Source organism: Microcaecilia unicolor, chromosome 11 (genome assembly GCF_901765095.1).
Source record: "Microcaecilia unicolor chromosome 11, aMicUni1.1, whole genome shotgun sequence".
Lineage (NCBI taxonomy): Eukaryota > Metazoa > Chordata > Amphibia > Gymnophiona > Siphonopidae > Microcaecilia > Microcaecilia unicolor.
Window position 1 is genome coordinate 89,041,252 of NC_044041.1, and position 21,278 is coordinate 89,062,529.

Below are 21,278 nucleotides of genomic sequence, written 5' to 3' on the forward strand. Positions count from 1 at the left end.
TTTTTGGGGGGGGGGGGAGGGAAGAAATATCTCACCGTAAAGTAAGTCTTGGTCTAGGTTTGTTTCTGTATATATAGTTTAGCTTCTCACTGTCTGACTTGAGGTTGAGACTGTTGGATTTTTCAAGCTATCAATAAGACACAGGGGGAATGAAGGTGAATTGAAATTTTCAGAGGCAGATTTTTAGTGGGGTCAATCTCTTCGGACTCATCTGTTTGCTTGGCATATCAGCTGTCAATTTCTGCAAGGATTAGTTAAGGCAGACAGAAGAAAGGTTATGTTGCTTTTAGATTTCCTATGTCTATTAAAGCAGATTATAGACATCAAACAGTGGTTGGTGTCCTTTGTGTAGGAAGAATCTCAGATACTGTTTTTGATAGATGATCCCATTTCCTGATTTCCTACAGAAACCACTCATTCAGTGGGGATTGAAGAAAACTCCCACTGAGCACACCATCCTATTTTCTTTTTTTTTTTTTTCTGACTTTATTTCAATTTCAACAATATACCAGTCACAATACAATATTATTGTAAATCATTTGTCATACAGTATTTAACTCTCAATACAATCCTAGCTAACCCCATTTATTCCCCCTTCACCATCCTTTCCCTCCCCCTTCAAACCTTAATTATAATAGGGGAAATCTTAGCATATTACAGAATGTAATAAATCAAGTAAAGGATTAAAGATTACTCTTGTATTGGCTGTAGTTGCCATTTAGGATTTCCACAAAGTGTATGGGTCCCATATTTTGTGATGATGCACTATCCTGCTGTATTTTAAAGCTGTCAGTTTGGACATTAAATATACATAGTCCAACTTTAAAAGAACCATCTCTCACCGGTGGAGTGCATGGTTTCCAGAATCTTGCCAAAGTAATCTTTGCAATAGTTGCGAGCTTATGGGCCTCTTTTGCTTTGTGATGAAGCAAAGTTCCTTCTGGGCTGTGAGGATATGATGTCTGTAAAATATCCAATATTTCAAAAATTGCTGTCCAAAACTTATTTGTACTGCAGGACAGTTCCATCAGATTCCATCTACGAATCACTTTACCACTTAATACCACCAACTACGAAAGATTCATTGACTGTCTGGACCCAATCCCCAATGAATATCCAGCAGACCGAATCTGGACAAACTTTGCTTTACTTACTGCTGAAACCGTCACCCAAGCGATCAGGTTCGCCAAATCCCACTGCAAACTGGACATATGCCCCAACAACCTAATAAAATCCGCCCCTCAACGCTTCATAACAGACCTCACGTCGCACCTATACTACATGTTACAACAAGGACTGTTCCCTAAGGATAAAGGAAACATACTACTCACCCCAATACCTAAAGATTCAAAGAAAAAAGCAAATGACATAACCAACTACCGCCCTGTAGCATCTATTCCTCTGGCAGTCAAACTAATGGAAAGTATGGTAACCAAGCAGCTTACCGAATACTTCAACAAATTCTCAATATTACATGAATCACAATCAGGATTTCGATCCAACCACAGCACTGAAACAGTACTAATCACTCTCCTAACCAAATTCAAACAAGCAATTGCAACTGGCAATACTGTACTTCTCCTACATTTCGACATGTCCAGTGCGTTCGACATGGTAAGCCATAAAATACTATTAAACATCCTAGAATACTTTGGGATTGGAGGAAGCGTACGTAGTTGAATCAAAGGCTTCCTAACCGCAAGAACATAGCAAGTGATATCAAATTTGAATACATCATCACCATGGAAACCAGAATGCAGTGTACCCCAAGGATCACCGCTTTCACTGACCCTTTTCAACCTAATGATGACACCTCTAGCCAAATCGCTATCCAACCAAGGCCTTAATCCCTACATCTACGCAGATGATGTCACAATCTACATCCTATTCAAACACGATCTAACAGAAATCACAAATGAAATCAAACACAGCTTCCAAATCATGAATTCATGGGCAGATGCATTTCAATTAAAACTCAACGCAGAAAAAACAGTCTCATCCTCTCATCACAATATAACACGAACAAACCCACCACTGCTGGGCTCGATGGACCTGTGGTACTTATACACTATAAGCGCCCCAAACTGCACCCTTCCTGTTTCAGGTAGCCTAAAAATTCTCAGAGTCGCAATCGACTGAAACCTCACACTAGAAAGTCATGCGAAAAATACAACAAAGAAAGTGTTCCATTCAATGTGGAAACTCAAAAGAGTAAACCCTTTCTTCCTCAGCGACCCTCCAGACCGGTCAAGACGCGTGGTTATGTACTCCTACCAGCAGAGGGAGACAGAAAACACTGAGCTTTTGGATACTGTATATATAACCTGTGCAGTACACCCACTAGCCAGTATTTTCTCAGCAGAGGTAGTAGGACAGCCTGTGCAGTCTTCACTGGTCTGGTAAGGTAGTTTTGCTCATAGGATAGGATAATTGGGGTTTTTTCTTCCAAATTTGTCCATTCTGTGTCTCCCTGTACGTGGCTACAAAAAAAAAAAAAAAGTGTGCTTCGGGGTCCTGGGTCCGGTGGGGCCCAGTATTTCCCATGGGGTGTTACACCTGTGTTGCAGGTCCCTCCCCCTGTGCTGCTCTCCATTTCTGAGTAAGTGGCAGCTCTGTACCTTGGCTGCTTTCTCTGTACTGTAGCCTTGAGTGCCTCACAATTTTCAGCTGCCAGAAGTGTTCTGTGTCTTTAAGGACCCTTTATTATTTATTTGTTGCGGAACGGACGGGGAGTTCATTTCCTTGCACTAGTCGGGAGAGCAGTGAGCTTTTTCTTCAAACAGAGAAGTTGGTGCTGAGTCGGGTCAGTGTTTTATTTCATTATGACCGGCAAGCTTCTTCGATGTCGCGCCTGTTTGCGGCGGGGGTTAGAGACGGTGGGCGGTCAGTGTTGACTTTGCGGTGAGCCTAAACAGTCGACTTCAGTTCCCCCCCCCCCCCCCCCCCCCCGTGTTGACCGCGGAAGTTCCGACAGGATCGGTGGTCTCGGTGTCAGCGGGAGCGCAGGCAGGCCCGATGTCAGCGGTTTCAGTTTCGGCGGGAACTGCCGCCATTTTGAATCAAGCGCAATCTGCAGATTCGCCGATTGTGGGGCCAGCCTCCTCTGTTTTAGGGCAGAAAGTCCCCTCTGAGGTCTCAGGAGGTGTTGGGTTTCCTCCGAAGTTTGTGTGGACCCTGTTCCAAGCCTGGAAGTCGGGCCCTCCCCAATTAGAGGAGGGTGCTGGATCTATACTGTCTAAGAGACCAAGGTTAAAATGGTCAGAAGATGGGGACTGCCTGTCTCAGCTGGGTTCGGAAGACCCACTATGTATTGACGGGGAGGTAGAGGGCTTTGAAGGCTCTCGGGTCCTCATTGATTCTTTGCCTGGTGAGGTCCCCTCAGTTGTCAGAATCTTCCATAGGGATGAGCTTTCGGAGCTCATAGACCAGGTCACGGTTACCCTTAAGTTTGAACCTGAGGTGCCCTTGAGTGAATCTGGGCAGGACCCTTTGGTGAAGGGCATTCACAGTAAAGCGCGGTCCTTTCCTATGAACAAGGACCTCCGGGAGATGATTTCCTAGGAGTGGAAGTCGCCGGATGCTCCGTGCAAGGTCTCTAAGGCAATGGCAAGACTCTATCCTCTTCCTCAGCAGGACAGAGATTCCTTTAAGGCCCCTACAGTAGATGCAGTGGTTACGGCAGTGACTAAGGCGACGGCTATCCCGGTAGACGGCGGAGCTGCTCTCCGTGACCCCCAGGATAGGAGGTTGGATGCCTTTCTTAAGCGTAGTTTTGATTTGTCGGCGCTCGCCCTCCAGGCCTCTGTGTGTGGGGGTCTGGTAGCTCGAGCATGTTTTCGCTGGGCCGAGAAACTCCTTGATGATTCAGTGGAGGTTGGTACCTCTTGGAGTTCATGAGTTAGCCAAGCTCGAGATGGGTTCATCTTTCTTGTCGGATGCCCTTTATGATTTGTTGAGGGCGTCCACCAAGAATATGGCTATGATAGTTGGAGTGCGTAGGGCTCTATGGCTGCAAGGTTGGGTCGCGGATGCAGCTTCTAAAGCGAAGTTGTGTTCTCTTCCCTTTAAGGGAACCATGCTCTTTGGAGAAGATTTGGACAATTTAGTGAAAGGCCTTAGTGATGCTAAAGTTCCTCGCCTCCTGGATTTACGGCCCAAGTCGGGCACCAGGGGTATTTCTTCTCGTGGTCGGTTTACAGAGGCCCGGCGGTATAGGCCGGGACGGTCTAGTGGTGCTTTTAGAGGCCAGTTTTTTCAGCGCACCCAGTCCTTTCAAGGGAGGAGTCGTGGAGGGCGAGGCTTTTCTGCGGGAGCACAGTCTTCTGGGCGTAATATACAATGAAGGTGTGCGGACCCAGGCTCTGGTGCGTAGAGGGGCTCGGCTGAGTCGGTTTTACCAGAACTGGGTCCAAATCACATCCGATCAGTGGGTTCTCGAGGTGATTCGAGATGGTTATGCGCTGGAATTCGAAGATTCGCCTCCCGAAGTGTTTCTGGAGTCCCCTTGTCATTCGAGGCTCAAGAGAGCAGCAGTTCGGGACATGTTGCATCGGCTTCTCGCCCTGGGAGCAGTGGTTCCTGTTCCTCCCACTCAGCAATGCTCAGGGTGCTATTCGATCTATTTTGTTGTACCAAAGAAGGAGGATGCCTATTGTCCTATTTTGGATCTCAAGGGAGTCAATTCAGCGCTCAAGGTTCCCTCTTTTCGCATGGAGACGTTGCGGTCCGTTATCGTCACGGTTCGGCAGGGAGAGTTTCTGACTTCGGTGGATTTGACAGAAGCTTATCTTCACATTCCCATTCGGGCGGCGCATCAGCGTTTTCTGCGCTTTGCGATCTTAGGGAAGCATTTTCAGTTTTGTGCTCTTCCCTTCGGTCTGGCAACAGCTCCCCGCACCTTTTCCAAAGTCATGGTAGTAGTGGCGGCGGCGGCCTTGCGGAGCCAGGGCATTTTGGTGCACCCGTATCTGGATAATTGGTTAATTCGGGCCAAGTCTCGGGCAGAGAGCGAAGTGGCTACAGCTCGAGTAGTAGCCTTTCTGGAGTCTCTTGGTTGGGTAGTGAACTTCAGCAAGAGTCGTCTCGTCCCGTCCCAGTCTCTCGAATATCTGGGAGTGCGCTTCGAGACTCTCAACAGTCGAGTGGTTTTGCCATCCCTTCGGGTCCGCAAGTTACAGGATCAGATTCGTTGCTTTCTTGCGGAGGCCAGACCGACAGCGCGTGCTTACCTTCAGGTTTTGGGCATGATGGCGGCGACGGTAGAGGTAGTTCCCTCGGCCAGGGCACACATGCGGCAGTTGCAGTCAGCGCTACTCAGTCGTTGGTCTCCTCAATCTCAGGGGTTGGAGATGCGTTTGCCTCACCCGCTGCTCCACCCTCCACTCCTTCCCCCCACACAGGTCGTCGCCAAAGCACAAAATTAAAAAAAAAAAAGGAAGCGCCGCTCACCACAGTGCTCCACCCTCCACCCCCTCCCCAGAGTAGCCCCACCTGCTGCTCCACCCTCCCTCCGTCAGATACAAAAAAAAAAGCACAAAAAAGGCAGCGCCGCTCACCAACACCCACGCCCTGTGCGCCAAAGTCACCACCCCTCACCCCTACACCCCCCCCCCCAAGTTGCCAACACTACCATCCTCCATCCACCCCTCCACCCACCCCCCGAGGTCACAACACTCAGTGCTCCACCCTACAACCCCTCTCTCATTCCACTCCCCAACGCAGCCGTCATTTGCCATACACTGAAACCCAAAGTAAATCGCCAAAGGATCCCTCCCCCATCCCACAGTCCGCCTCACCAACCCTCCCGCAGCACCTTGCTCAACGTTCCTCCGCCCTCCCTCTCCTCTCCGATTCTGACCATGCTGCAGGATGCCAATGAACTACACTGTAAGCAAGGAACCCCATTGCTTAGTCTCTGTTTCCTCTACCCAACACAGCTGTCATTCCCATTCACTCAAACCAAGCACACATAGAAGCTGCACATCCACATTGTCGTTTTTTCCACTACTTCCATCTGAAACACGTCTAAAGCTGTTTCTACTGGAAAAACTACGTCTTAACAGGTAAAGGACAAAAGGTTTTTGGGGTGGGGACCCTGAAACTATGAGGGAAGGTGGGGGGACCCTGGAACTGGGAGGGAGGGAGGGGGATAACCCTGGAACTGGGATGGAGGGAGGGGGGATAACCCTGGAACTCCGACGGAGGGGGGACCCTGGCACTGGGAGGGAGGAGGGAGGGGCCCCTGGCACACACTCTGATTCACACACACACACACACACACACTCTCTCATGCACACGCTCGCACCCAGTCTCACTCTCTCTATCACGCACTCACACATTCACTCTCTCTCTCACACTCTGAAACATACACACTCAGATGAAAACCTTGCTAGCACCCGTTTCATTGCTGTCAGAAATGGGCCTTTTTCACTAGTAAACCATAAAGTTGTATTGCTCTGTTTGTCACCCTCCTGTCTCCATGCATATCTCACCTATCCACCCCCATCCTGTTACTGAAATGCTTTGATGTTTCACTTATATATACTGTCATCTACCAACATTTACTTATTTCCGATCTGATGAAAAATGGCAACCTTCGAAAGCTAATCAAGAAATGTATTAAGAAATGTCCAATAAAAAAGATATCATCTTATTTTCTTTTCCAAGTTTTATTTTGTTTTATTTCTGTTGATTACCTTTAAAGTTCTTGAAAGTGCACAGGTCCCATAGGTGAGCATATAACCTGTTATGGAAGATTTCACAATTGGATAGTGAGATCTGAAACTGCCATATTTGTCTGATATTTGTTGCTTAGTGCTAGCTACCCAACAGTCATACATGTTAAAGTTTTTATGTGCTTCCTCCGGTAGGCCCTGGATCTCTGCGTGCAGTTGATGGAGCTGGGAGAAAAAGCTTTAATTATGTCAGATGCAAAATATGGCTACGGAAAGCAGGGAAGGTAATGCAGAGCTACAGTTGGATATTTATGAGAACAATTTCTTCTCAGGAATGCATAGCAACGCCCTTCTGTCCTCTGAGCAAAGTCTCTGGTTGAAGAGCTGCAAAAGTTTCCTTGGTGGAAAAGGAGTAATTTTTTTTTTCTGCTGCAAATCTGTCTTTTCTTATCCTTCCTGGAGCCTCACCTTTGACTCTTCAGCTAATTCCACATTAAATTAAAGGTCCCACACACCTCTACTTCCATGTTAACATTTTTTCTTCCCCCTCTATTCATCTGTACTCAACATCATTTCGTTTATCTCCTCTGCTCACCTTTATCTCCATCTACATAAGTACATAAGTAATGCCACACTGGGAAAAGACCAAGGGTCCATTGAACCCAGCATCATGTCCACGACAGCGGCCAATCCAGGCCAAGGGCACCTGGCGAGCTTCCCAAACGTACAAACGTTGTATACGTTATTCCTGGAATTGTGGATTTTTCCCAAGTCCATTTAGTAGTGGTTTATGGACTTGTTCTTTAGGAAACCGTCTAACCCCTTTTTAAACTCTGCTAAGCTAACCGCCTTCACCACGTTCTCTGGCAACGATTCCAGAGTTTAATTACGCGTTGGGTGAAGAAACATTTTCTCCGATTTGTTTTAAATTTACTACACTGTAGTTTCATCGCATGCCCCCTAGTCCTAGTATTTTTGGAAAACGTGAACAGACGCTTCACATCCACCTGTTTCACTCCACTCATTATTTTATATACCTCTATCATGTCTCCCCTCAGCTGTTTCTTCTCCAAGCTGAAAAGCCCTAGCCTCCTTAGTCTTTCTTCATTGGGAAGTCGTCCCATCCCTGCTATCATTTTAGTCGCCCTTCACTGCACCTTTTCCAATTCTACTATATCTTTCTTGAGATGCGGCGTCTTTCTTGTGATGCGGCGACCAGAATTGAACACAATACTCAAGGTGCGGTCGCATCATGGAGCGATACAACGGCATTATAACATCCTCACACCTGTTTTCCATACCTTTCCTAATAATACCCAACATTCTATTCGCTTTCCTAGCTGCAGCAGCAAACTGCTGAGGGGAGACATGATAGAAGTATATAAAATAATGAGTGGAGTGAAACAGGTGGATGTGAAGCGTCTGTTCACGCTTTCCAAAAATACTAGGACTAGGGGGCATGTGACCATGTTAACAAATCTCGATATCTCTGCTGCATTTCTGAAACTTCTACCTGCCTCCACCTTCATATCTTTTGTGCCTCTCCCTTTTTATTTTGTTGCCTAAGATTGTAAGCTCTGAGACTAAGCATTAACTGTTACTTCTAGAACAACCCTGGCTCAAACATTAATTTATATTCCTTTACTGATTAAAATTGGTAAAAACTGATAGATCTAAAGCAATGGAAGATGGTGAGTAGAGAATGACACAAGGACTGGGACCCTTGGGGACGGGGACAGAGCCCATGGGGATGGGAACTGAGGACGGGAACAAAGTAAAAACTTTGTCCCCATGTCATTTTCTACTTTGAAGCCTGTTAATGAACTGGACTGTTGTTTGTTTGAGTGATGCAGACAATGATATTTAGATTTTTTTTTTTTTTTTTTTTGAAAAACAAGCAAACCTGGCCACAACTAGCAAAATTTGTATGGGGGATCCTGTACATTCCTGCTACCAGCACATCTGAGAAGACATCTTGTATTGCTGGAAGGACTGTGGAAGACAGGAGAGCTAGATTGTATCCTGAGATTGTTGATGACTTATTCATCCACAGATTAAAATATCTTAACGGTGCTTCATAGGGGATATTTCTCCCCTGCTAGGGCATACAAAACGAGTTATATTTTGTACCCCTGGACATTTTAACAGGGTGGACTAGGATTCTTTGGGGTAGTAGAAGATGGCTTTATTGTTGAGGTTGGAAGGGTAGAGGGTGTTGGGGGGGGGGGGGGGTTAAAGTTGCTTCTTGTTGTTACTGTTTTCTGTTATTTATAGACAACAGTTGCACAGCATATTCCTGTTTATACTGCGTATGCCTTGTAGCGCTATAGAAATGCTAAATAGTAGTAGTAGTAATATAAAATCGTAAGTGTTCGGGGGATCTTCAGATGAGGATGGAGACAGGGCCTGCGGGGATGGGATGAGGGCAGAGACAGAACCTGCGGGGATGGGGTGGGGATGGAGACAGAACCCAAGGGGACGGGACAGAGACAAACTTTGTCCCCATGTCATTCTCTACTGGTGATTGTCAAGATCTCACAGGTTACATGGCTAACCTGGGCTTTGAACTTAAAGCCTAGTGGTCAAATTATGCAGTAACCCCTTTTCTGTCTCTAACCAATTGCATTCTTACCCTCTGCCCCCAAGGGAATAAAACCTGCCCCACCTCTCATCCTTTGTAGGACAACCTATGCAACTTTAGGAGGCAGTTTTCAAACTGCATCTGAACAAAGGCTGCAGGTATGTTTCAGCCATAGATTTTGCACTGAATTTCAAACCAAAAGTATATGCATTGTTTTGCTTTGAAACTTAGTCTATGTGTAAGGTACTCACACAGCCCATTGAAAGAATACACCTTTTCAGAAAGATTAACCTTCTATTTAGCTGCATTGAGGGAGAATTGTTTTTGGATGACTGATTTACACTTGCAAATAACTTTGACAAAAGTTATTTTTTAGAGAAGTGGTTTAACACTTGTACCTTTCCTTATTGTATAGGTTAGATTTGATTACTCACCTTGACTGACAGTGTCTTCTCCCCACCCCCCCTTTAGAGGTCCCAGTATTCCACCTGATGCCACACTAAGACTGGAAGTGACATTATTGGATGTCAGGGATGGTCCAGATCTGGAGCTCCTCACTGGTCAGGAAAAGAATGAACTGGTGAATCGCAAACGGGAACGAGGCAATTTCTACTACCAGCAAGCCGAATATGTGTTTGCCATTAACTCTTACGAAATAGCTCTGAAGATTATAAATTCCAACTGCAAAGGTAATGCCAGATCTCAGTCCAAGGGCATGCTAAGCTAAATTGACTTATGAATAGTGGAGTTCTTGCATGCAGAACTCTGAGACCTTGAGTATCAGCATGTGTATCTGAAATAGTATCTGTGCAAAATGTTTTGTTGATAGGCAGTGGCAAAACGCATTAACTGTAAACTTATGGAGGATAATCATTACAGGCCGATAAAGTTGAAAAAAGCACCTCTTTATGCCTGTGTAGATTTTTTTGAACTTGCTGGATTCATCACGCATGCTTAAGGGAACTGCTTGATTAAAAACAGCATCCAGTTGAGCACAGCAATTGATTAAGTGCTGTTCGGGTTAATTGGATTCTTTCTGATAATCTCCCCAACAATTCATATAGAAATCCTGTAGAAGAAAAATCTTTTTGAGGCCACATACAGAACATTTTGAGTATCATTAGTTTGTACTCCTGGGGATTTTTTGAGTGGATGGGAGGGGGGGGGGGGGGTTGATGTTTTTATAAAGGCAGTATACGTATATATGTACCTCTATAAATGGGTTCCTAGAACCGTCTCCAAGTGCACAAATGCTGTGGCACAGTTACATCTGTTCTGAGGCAGGTACAGCTTTTTTTCAGATGGGTGCATATTTTATAAAGCTCACTTGTAACAACTCTATTCAGACACTACCCCCAGCTAGTGTATGCATAGACCCGCAAATGTTAAATAGCTTGCTTTTGTCCAAGCAACTGAAGCACTTATCCCCACTCTGAACAAACACAATTTTGCTTCCCCTCGCAACAAAATCCAGAATAAGGGAAAGCGTGTTTGAAACACCTCTGAATGTTTGCAGTTGATTTCACCCGCGAGGAAGAGTCAGAATTATTGGATGCCAAAGTGAAATGTCTGAACAACCTGGCTGCGTCCCAGCTGAAACTGGATCACTTCGAGGCAGCTCTGAAATCGTGCAACTTGGTTCTGGAGCACCAGTCAGATAACATCAAGGCATTATTCCGCAAAGGAAAGGTATCACCTGGGAGAGGGTGATTGGGGGAGAGGGGAAGAGGATTTTTAAGCTGTTCACAACTCAGCAGAGTAAAAGGCTCAGATAATCATGTTTGCCTTGGATGCAATACCTTTCTACACTCATTCTGAGGTTTGCAGTCTCTTCAGCTGAGATTGTTGGGTTAAAATCGCAGAATAGTGTGGGATGGGAGAAAAACTGATGGAAGAACTCCGTGGTGTAAGTTATAATTGGCCTCTACTACCAAGAGAATTTAATTCCCAAACTTTGTTTTTTGTCCCTTGGGTTGAGCCTGGCCTGAATGTGCTGCTGAATATCCTCTGACCTTTGACATGCTAAATCGGCGCAAACTAAGAGTAAGATTACCAGACATAGAGTAGTGAGGGCCTCAAAAACAGCTTGGATTGGTGTGTTGTAGAAATAGATTTTGCAGATAGTAGTTGGGGACATTGGGGGGAAGAAGAAAAAGCATTATGACAGCATTGGCTGCCAAGGGAAGAGATTTAGATTGGTGTAATGTGCTTTTTTCCAAGAACTTGTTTCAATGTCATTAAATATCCAAAACACGAACCAAGGTAGATTCTTTTCTTAGAAAAAGGCACAGTTGGTATGTGTACTGAAGTACCTACAGGGAGATGCCCAACTGAAAGAAAAGGGTGATATAAAGTCAGCAATTCTCAAAATATGATCCTATATCAGAAACCCCTCAAAATATGATCCTATATCAGAAACCATTTAAATCCTGAAAATCTGGATTAATTAAGGTGCTGATTTTCAAAAGAGAAAAATGTCTCAAATTTTCGAAACTCGGATTTTGAGATCTTTTTCTCTGCAATGCATCAAAATCACAAGGGGGTGGGATTGGGGCATTCCCAAAACTTGGACATTTTTATGCCATAATGGAACAAAACTAAAAGTTAGATGTGATTAAAACAGGTGTAGACCAAAACATAAAAGTCACAAAAAATTGCTCTGTGACTAGATGACCACTGGAGGGATTAAGGCATGACTCCCCCCCCTTACTCCTCCAGTGGTCACTGACCATTCCCCCCCCCCCCCCCCCCCCCCCCCAGGATGTGAAAGAAACAGTACATACCCTCCTGTATGACTGCTTCAGATGTTATGGCCAGTCCTATTAGAGCAGCAGGCAGGTCCATGGAGTAGCCTGGTGGTCAGTGCAGTGGACTGTAGAGAAGGGGACCCAGGCCCATATCCCACTCTAACTGATACATTTGTGGTGGAAAGTGTGAGCCTTCCAAAACCCACCAAAAACCTACTGTACCTACATATAGGTGACACCTGCAGGCATAATGGCTATTGTAGTAGTGTACAGTTGGATACAGTTGATTTTTGGTAGGTTTTGGATGGCTCACCATACAATTGGGGTTATGGTGAGATATGTACCTGGGACCTTTTATATGAAGTCCACTGCAGTGCCCCATAGGGTACCCCACTGCTGAAATGGGATATCTTGTGTGGCCAGTATACTAAGAATGCTGCCCCCCCCCCCCCCCCCCCCCCCCCCCCCAATACATCCTAATGGCTTGTTTTTTGTGCTTCTTTTCCCTTGGACTTTTTTTTTTTTTTTTCCGAAAATGGTCTTAAAAGATAGATGCACTGACCACAAAAACGTCTAGCAAATGGCCATTTTCAAAACAAAAAGTTGGACTTTTTTCTGGTTTGAAAATGGCCATGTTAACTACTGGATTTTTGAACGTTTTTCACAAAACATCCAGAATTGGATTTAGACCTCATATCAAAAATGTCCCTTCATGTCTCCTGGGATATAGCAAGAGACACGTTTGCTCTTCCTGGGTTTTCTGAAATTTTATTGGAGGTGGGGTGGGGGGGACATTTTTATTGATGTGTATTACAAAGCATCATAACGTTTACAGAAACTGTTAACCTGATATAATACTATTTCATGCATTGATCACTGTGATCTATAACTTTCTTTGAAGCTTAGTTTTCTCCCTACTCCCCTTCCTGTCCAAACAAGACTCAAGTTTTTAGTCCCCAATGCTCAACATTGAGCATTAGGGAGTTCAGTGGGAGGATTGCACTTGGTGCATGTGCAGAAGAGTTCCGTGGTAAGCTCGGCTCCTGTACGCATGTACCTGGTAAAACCCAAACGTGAAGCACACATTGGCATCTGTTTTCTGCATCCTAAATATAAGCATTTTTTCATGCTTATATTTAAATGCAGGAAACAGACGCCAATGTGTGCTTCGCTTGGGTCTGCTATTTCTCACAACCAGCGCTTAAATGCTTACACGGGCTTTCTTCTGCTTCCAAAAGCAATCAAAACTGGCAGATTTTGCAGAAAGAATCATGAGAAAAGCATGAGAATCATGAGAAATCCTCTCCTCCAACACCCTAACACCTGCTTCAACCTGGCGTTATTTTTTGCAGTGGTAAGGCAGTTTTGTTTCGGTTGCTCTCTTCTAAGCATTGGGGAGGAATACAAAATGACCTCATTAACATGAGCTTGACTACATTAGCATGCTATTTGCATTGTTTGTCTGCATGCTCGTTTGTTCCCGGGCTTCTCAACATTCTGCACAGGTCAGTGGTCTCTAGCGCCTGCTTTTACTTTTGAGCATCAGGGCACCAATGCATTCAGGAGAGCACTACATAGCTGTGTAGTTAGGGAGCCAAGAAAAGATTCCCAGACAGCCAAAAATATTTTAGTCACCACCTTCCCCGCTCAAAATGCAAACAGCCTTTCCATTCATAGCAAATCATGCATAACATTCATAAGAACATAAGTGTAGCCATACTGGGTCAGACCAGTGGTCCATCTAGCCCAATATCCTGTTTCCAATAGTGGCCAAGCCAGGTCACAAGTACCCAGCAGAAACCCAAATCATTGCAACATTCCATGCTACAAATCCCAGGGCAAACAATGTCTTCCCTATGTCTGTCTCAATAGCAGACTATGAACTTTTCCTTCAGGATCTTGTCCAAACCTTTTTTAAACCCAGATACGCTAGTATTTTCTGTCTTATTCAGCATCCCTTTCCTAATAATTCCTAGCATCCTGTTTGTTTTGTTTGGCCGCCACCACACACAGCAGAAGCTTTCGGTGTATTATCTACAATGACACCTAGATCTTTTTCTTAAGGACCCTAGCATCAGGTAACTATGGTTCAGATTATTCTTTCCAATGTGCTTCACCTTCCATTTGTCCACATTAAATTTCATCTGCCATCTGGATGCCCAGTCTTCCAATTTCCTAAGGTCGTCCTTCAATAGTCCACATGTATTTTAACAACCTTGAATAGTTTTTTGTCATCTGCAAATTTAATTACCTCACTCGTCATTCCGATTTCCATATCATTTATAAATATGTTAAATAGCACTGGTCCCAGTACTGATTCCTGTAGCACTCCACCCTCCTCCATTGAGAGAAATGACCATTTAACCCTACCCTCTGTTTTCTGTCCAATAACCAATTTCTAATCCACACCAGAACACTGCCTTCTATCCCATGGGAGGATCTTGTATCCAATCTAATAAGATCCACTTTTACGTACAAAAACGTTTGCTCAAAAGTCTGTAGTTCCGATTCATCATGAATATCTAATGCACGCAAATTTGGCGACTTGGGGAGGGATTTGGGCCAGCACACTTTAAGCAATTGCCTGAGATCTGTGGCCATATTTTGTTAGTCTATCAGGAATGCATAAGTATCTGTACTTTATAGTGTAGCTCTCTAAGTTAAACACTTTCCACCAATTTTCCCCACCTCTGACACTGTTTTGAAACTCACTCCATATATTCATCACTAGTCACTTGAGTCCACTTTTCCATAGTGTGCTGAAACGGAGGGATGATATGTATGCATATATTTCTGATAGTAACACTCCACCAACCCCTTCTTGAGGCTACATTTTATCCAAACCTGATTATTCCAAGCATGGAAGCCAACTTTTCAAAATTATTGGGAGTGCTAAGCCCAGTGGAAATAACCCCTCCCTGGACATATACAAGGAATTTTCTAAATATTGGGGGTGCTCAAACACCCACAGAGCCAGCTTCTATGATTCCAAGGCTTTTGGTGCTGTTCCAGTAGTTCCCTCACATAGTGGGGAAATCTTAATACAATAATAGTTCCCATCCCCCAAGTTCATACTTCAGCCTTAATCAGTCACAAGGGTGTGCAGCCATGGTCCTGAAGGGCCACAACCCAGTCGGGTTTTCAATATTTCCAAAATGAAGCAGTTTTATTTCTTTATTTATTTAACACATTTGTACCCCACATTTTCCCACCAATTTGCAGGCTCAATGTGGCTAACATTAAATAGTAAAAGCAGTCGCCGATCCGGTAACTATACAGATAACATAGTGCAAATACATATACAAATCAAAACTGCTTCCATTGTGTACAAATAGATATGCTTATTCATTTTGGAAATTTTGAAAGCCTGACTGGGTTGTAGTTCTCAAACTATGGTTGCCCACCCCCTGATCTATCAGAAGGCATCATTTTACATATTCCTCCAGCGAATTCTGTGCCCTTTGAATTCCTTACCTCGATTCCTGGGTGGAAATTTCCGTTAACCTATTATTGGAAAGTAAGGGGAACAACTTGCTGGTAATCTATAGTGCTTTCTCCTCTGCTTCCTTGTCCACCTAACTGATGCTTTTAAAGGAGCAACCCTTTAAAAGCATCAGTTAGGTGGACAAGGAAGCAGAGGAGTGGTGCTTTGCCCCTTTAGCATGTAGTATATATGCAAGATGATAAAGTTTAACTATTTGTTGCTCCAACTTGGTGTACAATAAATACTCGTCCCATTCATCATTATAAATTTTAATGTCTGGAAGACCCAGGTCTCCCTTATCCTTGGCCACTTGAAGCAGTTGAAGTTTCATTTAGGGCTTTCTCTCCTTCCACATGAAGGAAGTGAGAAGTCCATTCCATTTCTTAATTCCTCCTCCCTTCAAAGGGATGGGTAAATTCTGTGAGCTATGTAACCATTTAGGTAGACAAATCATTTTGATTAGCTGTATTCTTCCCATTAGTGACGGAGGCAGGTCTTTCTACCCCTTCGGTTGCCTGTCCAGTTCTAAAACAAAGGGCAGTATATTCAATTTCTGTATCTGATTGGGCATTATGATGCCTAAATTCTTGTTTACCTGGCACCTGCTGTATGGACAGGTTTTGCCCATTTCTTTTCTTGCTCCCAAGTCAGCCCCAATATTGAGGATTTCTCCAAGCTGAGATGTAATCCAGTAAAACCACCAAAGTTGTTTTCTTTTGGTTTTTTTTTGTGTGTGTGGGTTAACACATATGGTGATGTGTGTGGGCTCATCAGCAATACCAGACCATCTTCTGGAAACAGAATTGTCTACAGCTCTGAAGCTTCAGTCCTTATTCCTGTTATCTGACTCTCCTGAATTAACTTTCGAGCCAGTGGCTCCATACATAGTACAAACAGTATTGGTGATGGGACATTCATGTTAGGTGCCCAATTCTAAATGGAATGCTAATAACACTATTGCATTTGTTGTAATTTTAGCCTGAGGTGCTGCATAGTGTCTGAGCAAATACCTCTCAAAACTAAACTGTCATAGAACCTATCACACTCATTCCCACAGCACTGATTACATGTCTTTTCAGTGTCCTAACTAACTAATCCCAAGGCTTGTGCAGCCACTAGGGCCACTATCACACTTCTTATGTTGGGGACTGCACTTAATTTGATGTTTTTAAAGGGAAACTGGCTCTTTGGATTATTCATATACTTTTGACATATGCTGTGCATTTTGCAGGGAGCTGCCAGAAAGTTCTGAGCCAGCTCTTTTCCAGCAGCCAAAGAACAAGCTGTACGTGATTAGGCTATCATGTTCTTTCAGCTTCTGCTCTTAATGCACATGTGTGTCTGGGCTTTGCAGGTTTTGGCACAGCAAGGAGAATATGCAGAAGCCATATCCATCTTAAAGAAGGCACTAAAATTGGAGCCCGCAAACAAGGTTTGTTGCTTCGTTTCTGGTTGGTGATGAGTTCTGAAAAGGGTTTTCTCTCATAATCAAAATGATCTATGCTCTCCTGTTTAAGGTGGAAATAGCCGGGTCACATCATGTTGTTGCACTAGGTGCTAGGATTGCCTTCTGACCCTGGATTTCTTCTGTATTAGTGTTCACACACTTTCACGGCCCCCCCTCAAGCTATTAACTTGGCACTTAAGTTTAAGTATCAAAACATAAAACAGCAAGTAAATAATTAAACGCCACTGAACGTGTACAAAAACAGGAGGAAAAGACTTCAGGCGCTCAGCTATCTGTGTATTACGAACACAGTTTCACTGAGGACCTTCTTCACATGTCTGAAAAACCTCCTGTTCAATTTTATTTTGATTATATTTCAATAAGTCTTTTTTCATTGAATTTTCATTCCATTTTAAATATTGTATTTTTCATTAAACTTGAAACACAGATGTTGAAGTAGAAGACCACTTATGTGACAAAAAAAATGTGCTCAACAGAGCGGTGCTGTTTTACCAATAAGCTCCATCAAGAGCAACAACAGTGGACTCCTTAATATACTTCATGAAGAAAATCAGCAAAATTGTGCTTGTATTGCACAGGTAGCTGAATAGCTGAAGTCTTTTCCTCCTGATTTTGTCCGCACTCAGTGGAGTTTAATTATTTACTTGCTGTTTTATGTTGTTTACTATATTGGCAAGTATTACGCCTATTGTTTTAGTTGTAAACTTAGGTTTAAGCGCCATTTGCGCCGATCTGTTTATAGAATACCAGCACTTATGTGTGCTAAATGAGCATTATTCTGTTAATGAGTGTGGAACTTGCTTAGCGTGTAACTGCAAGGAGGGTGTTTGCAGGGAAGGAATATGGGTGGGACCAATATTTATGCATTAAATTTAAGAGAATGCTGTTGGTTGCATGCTAAAAGTGCCACATGTAGACGCATACATTTACGCCTGCTATTGACATGGCTTAAGACTTAGCATGTTGATGCTGGTTTATGCTAGTATTTTGTAATAGACTCTTTGGTGTCCATATGCTGTTAGAGAATTATCTTTCAGTGCGCTGCATCGTGGTGTCCAGTTACAGAATGGCCCCCTGTATGCTTTGAAATGGTCTGTTTCTCCCTTTTTCTGTTCAAAAATAAATGGCAAACTTTCTTAAATTCCCCAGAAACAGCACTGCTCTTAACTAGGTGGTTTTGGAGCTGCCCTTGTGGGTCAGGCATTCAACATTCTGAGGGCATATAGGGATTGGTTTCGAAATAATGAACAGTAACTATACTTATGTTTTAGAAGAGTCACCACATGCAGACAGTAAAATGAGTATTACTAAGAGCCTAAGATAGGCCATGCTAGGTTCATAAACCCTCCATTGCCCCATGTAAGCCGCACTGAGCCTGCCATGAATGGGAAAGCGCGGGGTACAAATGTAACAAAAAAAAAGAAAAAAGTGTGCTTGTGTTGGGTTTTTACTAGAATGCCTATATGGTAGGACAGCATGTTATGGTGGCAGGCTGCCTGCATTGGGCACTTTCATCCCTTGTAATAGGGACATGTAACACACCTATAAACAGTGAAACGAATTAAAATAACAATGTGACTGAAAATGCATAAAAAATGGACAAATGCACTCTAAAGTAAATAAAGGAAGGATTTTAACTTAGAACAGGATGCTCAGTGTTTAAAGGTTGCCTAGCCATCCCAGGTCACTTGAAAACACCCAGCAGTATCCAATATCTCATTTCTAGGGAAACTTATAGAACAAACAGTCTGTGTTCAACTCGGTAATTGGCAGGAAGAGAGAAACTGGCTAGATACATGTCAGTCTGGATTCAGACCCAGTTATGGAACAGAAACAGTCCTTGTATTCCTACTAGATGATCACAGAAACCGAGACAGGGGATTTACCTCGGTGCTAGTACTGCTAGATTTCTCAGCAGCTTTTGACACTGGAACCCGATATCATAACACAACTGGCAGAAACAAGTTTCAATGGAGCAGTACTTGCCTGGTTCAGATCCTATCAGATAGGCAGCAGTCCATAGTGTGCAGCAGTACCTCATCGCCACCATGGGCACTAACCTGTGGGGTACCACAAGGATTGATACTGTCATCTATTCTGTTCAGTAGCTACCTCAAGCCAAGCTGATTCAGTCAGTGGACACTCAGTTCTACATCTGTGCATATGACATGCAGCTACTCATATCCGTTGACTGCCTAACATCAATTCAAGAATGGCTAAAAACAACAAACTTTGCCTTAACCCAAGTAAAACCGAGCTTCTATGGGTCCCTAACACAAGTGGGCACATACCTGACATGAAAGTTTCTTTGGGGAAGTATGAACTCCCTGCCCTCCCCTTCAAATCACAAGTCAGGAACCTTGTAATACAGCTGGATTCAACACTTACTCTGATCCGTCTAAATCCAAGCAACCTTCAAGAGCTGCTTCTATCACTTGTGACAACTACGCTGCCTGTCTCCTTACATTGAGAAGGCAAGCCTTGTCTCAGTTGTGCATGCCATGATAACATCGACTGGATTACTGTGGGGGGTGGAGTCAAGATGGCAGCGGTGTGTTGAGACACGTGAGTTGCTCCTGCAGATCTTTACCGTTGTTTAGTTTTCCTTAGTGGCTCTGGAGCACCAAGGTAAGGTTTTTGACCTACTTGGTTCAGCAGAATTCAGCAGGGTTGGCTCATCAGACCATCCAACACTCTGCCCAATCTCTTCCCGTGGATTCCCTGGACCAGTCCTCTGCTGCAGTTGCCACTGTTGGAGCAACGGCACTGCTTGGAGATGGGAGTGTTCCCAGTCTAGGTTCTCACACCATCCTAGTACCTCCGATTTGACCCCGGAAGCAGTAGATATTGTGCAGTTGGCACCCCTGGGAACAACTCCGGAGGTTCAGGAACATTAGTTGGCACTGGGAAGAGAACAGGTGTTTTCCCGCCTGACTGTAGCTAGAGCGGAGTGATGATGGCTCATTGCTGTTAACTGTTGCTGCCAGTTCCAGGAGTGCGGTTCAGGAGCCCTCTGGTACCTTAGGTATGTCATCATCTTTACCAGGTGCATAGGTCTCTCTGCATGGAATTTGGCAGAAGCTGTTGAAAATGGACTCTGTGATTACCAGATGTTCCTCAGATTTATCTTCTTTGGTCAACACTGTCGGTCAATTGTGTCAGAAGCAGGATGTTACAACCCAAAAGCTGCAGCATGATGTTTCAGAGGTGCAGGTCAAAATTCAATAAAACCAGCAGGTGGTTAGTGGGCTAATTAAGGACAAACTTATGATACATAGAAAATTGGAGCAAGTCGAAAATTACCTCAGACATTTACATTTACGAATTTTGAATTTTCCTAAAGTTTATGGACAAACTCCAGTGATTACATGGAATAATTTTTTGGTACAAGCTTTTGGTTTGGGAGATAAAACTTTTTCTCCAGTTAATAAGGGCTTACTATTTGCCTCAGAAGAAGAATTGGGTCTGAATCTAATAATCAACAAATTCTTGATATTTCTGCAATATTAGAATATTCTACTGAGGAAATACAGGAAAGAACTACCTTACTGATGAGCTTAGTCTTTGAACAAGATTTAAATGCCATACTGAGACTATACTTTCATAATCCAAATTTGCAATATCTGGGACAGAATGGATATATCCTGATGTGGCTAGAACCACAAAGGAGAGAGGTAAATTGTTTCTAGCAATGCAGCAGAAAACAGTTTCCTTGGGTGCTTCATTCTTTTTACGTTGTCCTTGTAAGTGTCTGGTGAAATATTTGAATGCTCGGTGCATATTCTTTTTACCAGAGCAATTATGTTCATTTCTTGATTTAAAGAAGTCCATAGCACCTGCTCAGTCTGTTGAAACTTACTGAGAGATTTATATGATTAGGGAAGTAGTTAGCTGTTAAGCCTTTTTCTTTCTTTCCAATTTACTTAGTTTTGAACTCCAACTGATATTAACTCTGCCTCTGTTTGTATTAGTGGGCTAAATTAAAAATGTCAGGGATTTGTTGTATTTTTTTCTTGCTTTTTATTATTTTTCTCTCTTTATTTTATGTGTTGCTGTAATCAAGGTTACTTGTGATGATTGTTTAAATTCTATAAATAAAAATACTGTCTACACTGGTCTGACTACAAAGGGTCTACACCAGCTCCAATTGATTGAGAATGCTCCAGCAAGACTAATAGAAGGTTGTAAGCAATGTGACCACATCACACCATTTTTGCAAAAACTTATCTGGCTACCAGTACAGCACAGCCCACATTTAAAACTTTGTTTGACCTTCAAGGCCCTTAGAATGGTCCAGAGTACCTTTCTGACCTCATTTGCAATG

The 21,278-nt window shown here is 43.6% G+C and overlaps 1 protein-coding gene across 2 annotated transcripts in view; it reads left to right on the forward strand.

Moving 5' to 3' along the window:
* The window catches only part of FKBP8 (FKBP prolyl isomerase 8), a 58,411-nt gene that overhangs the window by 11,459 nt on the left and 25,674 nt on the right, over positions 1–21,278 (forward strand). For both annotated transcript variants that reach the window (XM_030218044.1, XM_030218045.1), the window contains exons 4-7: positions 6,870–6,958; positions 9,727–9,944; positions 10,772–10,944; positions 16,841–16,918. In XM_030218044.1, the coding sequence (XP_030073904.1) occupies positions 6,870–6,958; positions 9,727–9,944; positions 10,772–10,944; positions 16,841–16,918 (558 nt within the window). The remainder of the gene's footprint in view (positions 1–6,869; positions 6,959–9,726; positions 9,945–10,771; positions 10,945–16,840; positions 16,919–21,278) is intronic.